Source organism: Tympanuchus pallidicinctus, unplaced genomic scaffold, assembly GCF_026119805.1.
Source record: "Tympanuchus pallidicinctus isolate F22 unplaced genomic scaffold, pur_lepc_1.0 scaffold22, whole genome shotgun sequence".
Classification (NCBI taxonomy): domain Eukaryota; kingdom Metazoa; phylum Chordata; class Aves; order Galliformes; family Phasianidae; genus Tympanuchus; species Tympanuchus pallidicinctus.
In genome coordinates, this window is record NW_026294739.1 from 18,822,938 (window position 1) to 18,832,942 (window position 10,005).

At 47.5% G+C, this 10,005-nt stretch overlaps 1 protein-coding gene across 2 annotated transcripts in view; it reads left to right on the top strand.

The window, feature by feature from the left end:
• The window catches only part of PLD1 (phospholipase D1), a 46,517-nt gene extending 39,514 nt beyond the window's left edge, over window positions 1-7,003 (top strand). For both annotated transcript variants that reach the window (XM_052685768.1, XM_052685767.1), the window contains exons 23-26: window positions 682-816; window positions 1,634-1,787; window positions 2,380-2,494; window positions 2,789-7,003. In XM_052685768.1, the coding sequence (XP_052541728.1) occupies window positions 682-816; window positions 1,634-1,787; window positions 2,380-2,494; window positions 2,789-3,013 (629 nt within the window). In that variant the 3' untranslated portion in view covers window positions 3,014-7,003. The remainder of the gene's footprint in view (window positions 1-681; window positions 817-1,633; window positions 1,788-2,379; window positions 2,495-2,788) is intronic.
• The last annotated feature ends 3,002 nt before the right edge of the window (window positions 7,004-10,005 follow it).

Below are 10,005 nucleotides of genomic sequence, written 5' to 3' on the forward strand. Positions count from 1 at the left end.
ATTAGGCAGCAAGGCCCTATCTGCAGCTCCTGGCTGCACACAGCTCACTTCTTGCTGGTGTGGGCAAGGGATCGGGTTTGGGCTGAAGCATCATGAGCGACCTCAGCCTCTGCAGCTTCCAAGCAACCCAGAGGTTGTGTGAGCCTTGGCTGCCTTCAGCCTTGCATCTGAATGCAGCCCTGTTCTGGAGGATGGAAGGACCCCAGGGAGGAGCACAGCACAGTTCCAGCTGCTTGCATGTGTTGTAATCATGAGAGGAATCCCAAACACTTGTTAGTTCTGGTGCTCTGCGCAAATCCGTGCTGCAGGCAGTGACACTGGGACGTGTTTTCAGTACCATGCATGGGCAAAGCACCTGCTTATAGCCTTTCTGCAGAAAGGCAAGCATGGGGTCTGGTGATTTTTTAAGGTTCCCATGTAAGCTGGGAATATTTTCCTGCTGTGAGAGGGGGATTTGGGTCACCTTTCACCAAAGTGGAATGTCTGAGCAGGCAGCAGAGCAGAGAGCCCCCAGGTGGCCTTAATGTCCATTTTTAAATAAACACACTTCAAATCCCTGCTTGTGTGCTTTTGTAGCGCAAGATGTTAAAGTAAGCAGTGCTGTTCATACGGGGCTTTACGTAAAGAGAATTTTTTCTTATTTTTCTCAGCCCATTGGTTTTGTTCTCTCTTCATTCTCAGTTGGAGATAAGTGGATCAATTACATTTCCTTCTGTGGGCTCCGAACGTATGCAGAGTTGGAAGGAAAACTGGTCACTGAGCTCATCTATGTCCACAGCAAGCTGCTGATTGCCGATGACAACACGGTCATAATTGGTGAGCAGGGATTCTGCCCTCAGCTTCTGCCCTGCACCCAGTGTGGGCTGTGATGCTGCATGCTTCTCTGTGCTGGGAGTTCTTCCCTATGAAATACTTTACTGTTAAAATACAAACGCATAAATTCATCAGGAGGACAGGTAGGAGGGAAAAAAGGGTTTGGAAAGCTGTCATTTAATTTGCTTTTTTAAAACAGCTTTAAATCTCTGTGTAGCAGTTATGAGAATCCCAGTGCAGGGAATATTGTCCATCTGTCTTGTATCAGGCTCGGCTCTAGCAGGAGGACTTGTGAGACTTGTCATCTGTTCCTTAAAGAACAGAATGTGCCGTGAAATTTGGATGGTTTGGACAACATGTGTCATTTATCAGCTCTGTTTCCTAGGAGTGGGGAAATAGGTTATAACAAATAAGAGAGAGCATTTCATCCGTCTCTGTTACCATATTTATTATGAGAGTGTGAAGCAAAGACAAGAGACCTCAGGTTCTGAATTGCACATTGCAACAGAATCTCAGAATTGGAACCTGTTTCTTTAACAAAGCCCTTTCTGATCTGTTATATCAGCAAAGAGAACAATTCCATAGCAGATTTTACAAGAGTCGAAACTCTGCCCTCCCTCAGAGCCCTTGCCTCAAATGGCTCCTGGTGAGGTTTGTGCTCCTTGCCTTCCCATGCTCATGAAGTAGCATTGGCCTTTCTCCCCTTTCAAAAATAATCAGGATTAACTCAGTCCAGCCCTCCACCTTCCCAGGAGGAACCTTTCCCTTGGTGCTGTGTTTGTGCTTTATCACGTACGTGACGTTGCCCGTTCCCTCTCAGGCTCTGCCAACATCAACGACCGCAGCATGCTGGGCAAGCGGGACAGCGAAGTAGCCATCATTGTGCAGGACACAGAGACCGTGCCCTCGGTGATGGATGGGGAGGAGTACAGCGCTGGGCGATTCGCCCAGTCCCTCCGGCTGCGCTGCTTCAGGTAGGGCATGGGGACCGTGCAGGCTCAGGCTCAAAAGCTGAGAAACCCAACAAGCTGCTGCTGTGTCAGATTGAGCGCTGCTGGGCCTGGCTCTAGCCCAGAGTTTGGCTGCTGCTTACCAGAGTTAGTCTTCCTCCTGCTGTCCCTGTTCTCAGCTGGCAGCTTGACTTACAGAGCATTTTGCTCAGGGGATTCTCCAGGATAAATAAGACAGTGATGTTTTCCTCTGGATACTGTTTTCATACTGTCTCAATTTTGGGTGGTGGTGTCTCTTTCTAATGAAAGTTGGTTCACTCAGAGCAACCATCTGGCTGACAACACAGTTGGTTTTTCAGTAAGACCTCTTTCCTTTTCCTTTCTTCACCCCCCTATTTCCCACCTGGACAGTTACTGCGCAGAAGAAAGGGCGAAAATCAGGCAGCAGTAAGGCTGAGGGATTGTGGCAGCAGGAAGGCGTTCTGCCTTTTGACAAGTCCCAAGGACACTTGGGGACTTGTGTGTTTGGGACAGGTACCTTTGCTGGTGTTTCCAAGAGTGGGAGTGCCAGGACTTGGCTTGAGCAGGTATCGATCCCTTCCTCTTCTTGGCTCAGGGTTGTCCTCGGCGGCTCCGATCTCAATCCGGACCACCAGGATCCCGTCTGTGAACGGTTCTTTAAGGAGGTGTGGATCTCCACGGCAGCTCGCAATGCCACCATCTTTGATAAGGTGATGCCTTGACCTATTGCAGGTGGGAGGGCCGGGGCAGCAGGGTGAGCTCCTGGAGTCGGTCAGATGTTCTGAATGAATGAACATTATCACTAAAATGCCATTGCTGGGAGCAAGAAACTGGAGCATCCTCACATCGCTCCAGTGTGCTTGCTTCTGGTTGGCCGTCTCCAAGCTGTTTTTTAAACTGCTGCCATCCAGAGGAATATCTGTTCAGTATTTTTATCTTTCTCATGAAATCCACCTCATTGTATTTCCCCATGCTGACTTGCCACTTCCCTCTGTTCCTCTCAGGTGTTCCGATGCCTTCCCAGTGACCAGGTGAATAACTTAGCCCAGCTGCGTGATTTCATCAACAAACCAATATTAGCAAATGATGATCCTGTGAAAGCAGCTGAAGAATTGAAAAAGATTCGTGGGTTTCTGGTACAATTCCCCTTCCGTTTCCTGGAGGAAGAGTACTTGCTTCCCTCTGTTGGAACAAAGGAGTCCATGGTACCCATGGAGGTTTGGACTTAAGGAGATGCAAGCTGCTTTACATTTTAAAGTTTGGTTCTCTGAATGAACAATATGTGATTTCTGAAAGCTGTTCATCGCAAAGGGAAGCGAGAAAGATCTCCACCAAGTTAATGTGCCTTTCTCAAGGATGTTGGTGGAGGAACTTCAAGCAAATCAACACTAGAAAGGAGAGGAGCAGAAAGACTCGGAATTCATGACAAATAAGAAGTTTCAGCTCTGAAGGAGTTACTTCTTAAGGCACATTCTGAGCACCTAGAGGATGCATGCCACTTCCTACGACAGGGAACAAATCCTAACTGCTGTTGTTACTACTGCCAGCTGTGTGCTGTGATTGTACACGTGCTGTGGGAGCCTCCTCAGGCTCTGGCCACACGGTGGCTTAGCACAGACCCTCACCTCATCTTGGGCACCATCAGAGCCCTGTGAGCAGCTCTGTCACTGCAGGAGGTGCTGCCCAACCATCACTGCTTGCCAAGTGTGAATGTTGCATCTCGTAGTTGGAAACACACAATCTGTTGTCAGAATCAGTAGTTTGGTCTCTTCTTCCCTCTAGGGGAGGAAAAATACTGTTTTTCCTGTGGCTAGAGCAATCAGCATTCCTATGTGCAACATGGTGCTGTGTGGGTGCTGGCAAAGGGCAGCCTCCATGGAGATGAAGGTGCTGGCAATCGGCAGCTTTCTGTCCTTTGCAGAAATACAGCACATCACTTTGTTTAAAAGGCACGTGAAAGCTTTGTCCAAGTTTTAAACTAAAGCCTTATGTCTCTGGAGCTGAAGGCAGATGAGGCACTAAGTGTGATGGGGAACAGCTACTTGTAAGCTTGCATGAGCCAAACTGAACATTATGCTCTGTGTACTTCACTCATGCAATTATATCACATTCTATAGGCAGACATTTCCATTCCTTTTTTTGCTCCCTATTTAAGAGGTAAAGGCCATGAAGCCAGAGGTGGAGCAGGCTGTGCTCAGACTGAGCAGACACATCACCCTGTAGATGGGGTAAACACAAGGAAAGGGGAGAATTCAGTAAAACCTGTTCTCTGATCTTCTTTGTTTTTAGACCAGTTTTGAGCCTGAGCTCAGTTGTTCCAAACACATCCTTCCAAGGAAAACTCGATTCCCAAGCTGTTCTGTATCTCACAGTGCAGTGAAGCAGCAATTTGATCTAACATCCTTGAGCAAAACAGGGCAGCTCCTGGGCTAGGACGTGGTCTGGTAGGTGCTAGCCCAGTTTCTGTGCCATCCTCTGTCCCGCGACAAACTGTGTCTCCTAATTTCAAGCCCAGCTGCAGCCTTGAGAGAGGAGCTTCCTGTATCAAACACTAAAAACATCCTGCAGGAAACAGGCAGCAAGAGCTGCAGAGGTGGAAGGCTGAGGTCCTCTGCTGCACGAGGGCTGGGACTCAGTGGTGTGACCTGCGTTGCTCCGCGTGCCCAAAGCTGCTAAGTCAAAAGCCCAGGTGATCTGTTTTATAATTTAGTTCATTAGCAAGTTTCATTTTACTTTTCTTAGCTCTTCCAACAGTCTCACCTGTTTTTAACTGGAAAAGAATTGGAGTGGTCTTCTGCCTATTCCCAGCCGTGTGGCTGGCATCACTTTCTAGCTGATTGTTTGCTCTGTCTTCAGAACTGTAAATAGGCACCAGGTCACTCTGCACAGCATTGCTTGCACAAGAGGTGAACACCAACATTCCCTGTGCAAATCACATTTCAGCCATGTCCTGCAGTTCTCTTTGCTTTACACTCTCTTTGTAGATGGAATTGCAAATTTCTCTGTTCTGTTTGGTGTACTTGTGGTCTGATCAGCCAGGTGCAAGTGCATGTGCAGTAGTTTGATGATAATCTTTGGTCCAAGACGTTGATGCTTTTGGCTGGCGTGCTGCTAGCAGATAACTCTGTTCTCTTGTTTTTTAACCTTAAAAAAAAAATCAACCTGGGGTCCCCCCCGCCTCGCAGAGCCAGAGCAAGGTGCCATGCATCAACTGTTGGCAATCAGAAGAGATCAAAGGTGTCTTGTTATCCTATGTCAGTGCTGGTTCAGAGCTTTTATCTCTTGAGATGTTTTTAGCTGATTTAGTTGGAACAAAGCTGCTAACTTCAAACAATGACAGCCTGTCAGAGCCATTGCAAGTCACAGAGATTGGCAGTCATAGTTGAAAAGGCTCAACCCCCACTGCCTGTATGCATGAACCTTGAAGAAATGTAAGGCTGTCAGCTTCCAAGTGCTCTTACTGTCCCCATTCTCTTATTAGCAAAGATAGTTATAATCATTAAATTATATTGTCCTTAAGGTGGAAGCAAACTATTGGGGCTTCATAGCTGTTGGTGTTAGTGGAAAACAGCTCTGCACACCTGAGCAGCATTATACACTCCACTCATCTGCACCATAGCTGGCCATACCCGGGCTATTTGGCTCTGCTCAGAGACAGCTGAAGCTTTATTTCTTATATTAAGAACCCTGCGAGGTTGAAGACCTTGAGATAGTCAACATCTGCAACTGAACAATCATAACTTCTTAGGCCTTAGTACCAGAGCAGTTTGGCTTTTCGGACCTTCCAACTGCAAAGGATTGCTCGCAGATGTACAAACTGTAACGTGGGATGTGGGTTCAAGCACTAGCAAGCCTGGAAACATGCACTGTTTCTTGTGACGTTTGCTCATTAGAACTGAATGAAAGGGGAGAGGTTTCTCCCAGGCTTAGGCTTTATTTTGCAGCTTAACCAAGTATGACACTTACTTTTTATTTTTCTTTTATAATTTATTCCTTAATAGATGCCACTTCGGGAACCCACGCTCCTTATCGTATCTTCATGATTTTTAGAAAAAATTCTAATATTTAAAAATGTATGTGTATTGTTGTATGGATGTTGGACTGGATAAACGTTTCACAGTAGAATTGGCACCTGGTTTAAAAACTTGAGGGAGAAGATGGCATCATATGCTAAGAATGTTGCCAACAGGAACGTCAAACACCCAGTGCTTTGGTTGCTGGTCTCAGCTTGCAGCTGGGAGGCACAGATCTGTGCTCTGACTTGTCTGCATCTGGCCATTGTGTTCACAGAGGCACCAGGCTAGCAAGTCCTCAGCGTGGGTTTTTCCAGGCTGACAGTGATGGTGCACAATGCCGTTGTTCCTTAAATCCATGCACAATCAGACTTGGGCTTGGTGTGTTGTTATCATTGCAGTGGTTTGCACTTGTTGGCTGGGGATTTCAGTCTATACCCAGCAGCTGCATCTATGGTCCATGAGAAGATATCTGGATGGCCCTTTAAATGAATGTTTCCTTCTCCTCCTAATGTGTGGAGACCAGTCCCACTGCCCTGCCCTGGTCCCCTATTGCTGCTCTGCACTGCCAGCAGAAGAGATGCTGCAGGAGCGAGCAGTGGATGTTTCAATGCATGCTCGTGTTTTATGGAACTCATTCTGCAAACGGTCCCCAGCAGGCACTCCCTGCTGCACAGCTGGGGTCCTGCTGGGAGCAGGATGGGGGCGAAACCAGGAGCACCGTGCTGTGCCAGTGAATCAAATGGAACACACACTGACTACATCAGACCACTGAATGCAGTGATTCTGTATGGGTTTTTCTTTTTCTATTCCTGCCTGCTTTCTTCTTGTACTTTCGTATCTTTGATTATTCTGTTTTTAACCTCCCGCTGTTCCGTCCTCGATGTAAATAATTCTGATGTACTGACTTTTTCCTGACCCTCGGGAAAAGAGAAAAGCGTTGTCAAAAGTCACAGTTCCTGGAATGTTTTTTTCTGTATCGTCTCTCTGGCGAAACCTGTCCCCTGTGTGAGAGCTCCCACTGCGGGTTGAGCGCAGGTCCCACACCCCTGCCTCCGTGAGCACCCACTATCCCTTCTGTGAAGGCTGCTGGAACCCAGTTTGTACCCTTGTTTCTGCTGATTATTGCTTTCCTCTCCACTCTGTGTATGGTAAATGAAGGTGTATTAAAGGACTGAAAATACAACGGAGCATGGCGTGCTGAAACACTTGGCTTGGTCTCGTTCCTGCTTGTTGTGGTGTCTGTAGCCACAACCTGTCATGGGGTGCAGAGCAGTGGGAAAAGGCCCAGAGCCATCAAAAGTAAAAGGGTGGGTCTGAGTTGGGGTTTTCCTAGGAGAGGGAATATGCTGAAGTAGAACGCACAGGAAGAGAACACTGGACTTCTTGAAATAAACAACCCTGTTTTAATGAGCCTGAGGTATTATGGAAAGTGTAGATAGAAACAGTCCATCTCCACAACAGCATTAACTTGCAGCTCTCCCTTTTAACTTTCAGTAGAGGAAATTCAGCACTGAAAGAGCAAAAAGCAGATTGCTGCTGACCTCCAGGGAAAAAAAGATGAATAAAGCAGTGGCGTTTCCAAGCAATCCTGCAAACGGAAAACTTGAACTTCTATTTCCTAGGTTTCAGTATCACGTGTGCAGGCACACAGGTGCTCTGACTGGGCACAGTGCTTCATCCCCATCCATTAGCCCGTTAAAAATACACATACCAGTGAATAACCAGGTTTCTCCTCCAAAAGTCAATGTTTTTATTTCTCCACAATTACACAGCTCTTCAGACGATTGAGTACATCTCTGTAGTGCTGATGCAGTGGAGCCTGGGCTGTAAGAGCCTGAAACCCAACAGCAGTGTGAGTGAAATGCTCAATTTTTGTTTTATTGGAAAAATTAGAAGTGACAGTTTCAAAATTGGTTCCACTGCTCTGATTGATTACTCAGAATATTTCACTCAAAATGATTATGGCAAGGCTTTCTGCTGAGGCTCGTGGCTGAGATGGAAATTAATTTGGGAGGGGGGGAGAGGGGGAAGGAAGTTCTCGAAAAAGAAGAAATTATTCTGCAAAGGAAACAGTTTATACCCAGAATCAATGATGAGTGATCTCTTTTTATTCAGCTCGATCTTGATAATTAAACACCCTGCAAGCTATTACTGGCGGACAAAGGAGAGGCAGCCAGTGTTATCAGAGCTTTGCAGGTTTGTTAGGCGAGTTAGTGGTGCCCAGAGGAAGTGGGAGCGGTCTGCATGGTGCCTGGAGGCCCTGCTGACACTTTCCCATGCAGAGCCGCCCTGAGCCAAGCTGTGTGGTTGGATAAGGGACCGCAATGCTGGGCTGCAAGTCCTGGACCAGGAGGAGCTGCCAGGGCACGAGATGGTTGATGCAGGGCTTGGGGACCCACAACTGCGTCAAAACAGGCAGAAAAGTGCTTGCAATTGATACCCTCTTTGCTAGGTTGTCATCCTTATCCTGTCCTCCTCTAGTCCAGAGCACCTTGAAGGACTCCAACCCGGCCTCAGCAGAGCTGCAAGCTGCAGCCTGCTTGCTGTATGTCCAAGACACAAATATAACACACACATTTCAGGAGAGGAGTCAGTCTGTTTGCACAACATTTTTTTATTTCGACCTGAAGGATGTGTGCGAGATTTGGAATGTCAGTGCTTCCTTACGTTTTAGGACTTCACATCTTAGACTTTCACATTTTAGGCGTGCTCCCCTTTCAGGTGGGTCGATGGTTCATGACTCAAATACAAAGCCTTGTAGCCTCAGAAACATAAACTAGGTACTGCATGTGGAATTGATTTGAGACACAGTAGTGGCTCTGTGGGGAAAAGCCCAACTTTGGCAACACTGGAAGTGAAGAACTGCAGAAAGGCCAGTTGTGTACAAGCACAGCAGTCAGAGGATGCATGTCCTCCAACATCTCTGCCCTTTACATAGCACAGCCTAGGAAAACCCCATATGCTCCAGGACTGTACTGCCCAGCACACACCCAGTTGAAGAAAGAGCTCAGCAGCAGAATTGCATAATACAAATGCAATGCACCTGTTCATTCATTCATTAAGGAATTTAAGCTGTTCTTCCTTGGGGTCACACTAATGTATGTTTTCAGGGATAGAGCACTTTTAGGCAATACTCACCTTCACTCCTCTTGTGTGCCCTGCACCCGAGTGATGAGAGCAGGGGATGAAACTCCCTGAAAGCCAAGGCTGGAGAGGAAAGGCTCGCAGCGCACCCCCGCCCTCCCTGGCAGCCAGGACTGGGTGCCTGCTATCCTCTAGAGGGTGCTGCGGGCTCACCCAGCCTGAATTCGGCTCTACCACAGGTGTGCGATGCCGTCCGGCAGCAGCCGTGAGCTGGGGGGGGTCCCACAGCCTGCGGGCCCTGCAGCCACAGCAGTGCAGAAGGAGGAGGAGGAGGAAGGTGCCCTCAATTCCATCACCTGTCGGCATCCTCCTCTGTGCTCTTGGCTTGCCACCCATCCTCTCCCCAGCGCTTGCAGGTCAGCGAGCCTATCCTTTTCCCTCTCTATTTTGCCCTTTTCCCCTGAACGCAGCCGCACCAAGCCATTTCAAATTGAAATACTGTGTGTATCTTCCTTGTTTGGGCTTAAATACGTTCACTGCCTAAAATGTGGCTCCCAGGAGGCTGTATTAGCTCTGAAACGGCTCGTTGCAATGCTGTGTTTCCTTGCAGGCCATATCTGTATGACATCAATTGTGCTGGGTAAGAATGCTCACAAACCTATTTCCTGCTGCAGGATGATCACATTATACACAATTACACACTCGAGGAATTTCTCCTGAGATCCAGATGGGTACAGTCTGGAGTGGCTGAGGAGCCAGCACGTGTGTGGAATAATGAATGATTCATTCAAGCTGACACATCAGCATCAAGCTCTTGGGTTGCACAAGCATGTGTTGCATTGCACACGCTGCTTGTTACCTTAAAAAAGCCTGAATCATCTAACTCATTCCAAATTTGAGTTCCACTCTGTCTGAGCGCTCTTTGTGCCCTATCATTTCATTATTATTCCTTTTACCATATCAGAGAGATTCCTGCAGAAATTACTCAAAATGCATCAGCAGCACAGGTCTCCCCCAGCTGAGACGTGCTGTTTCAAACAAACTTAGTTCAGCAGAACCAAAATCTGTTTGTCACCATCCATGCGGTTCCTGCTCCTCGCAGGACAGACTGCAAGCACACA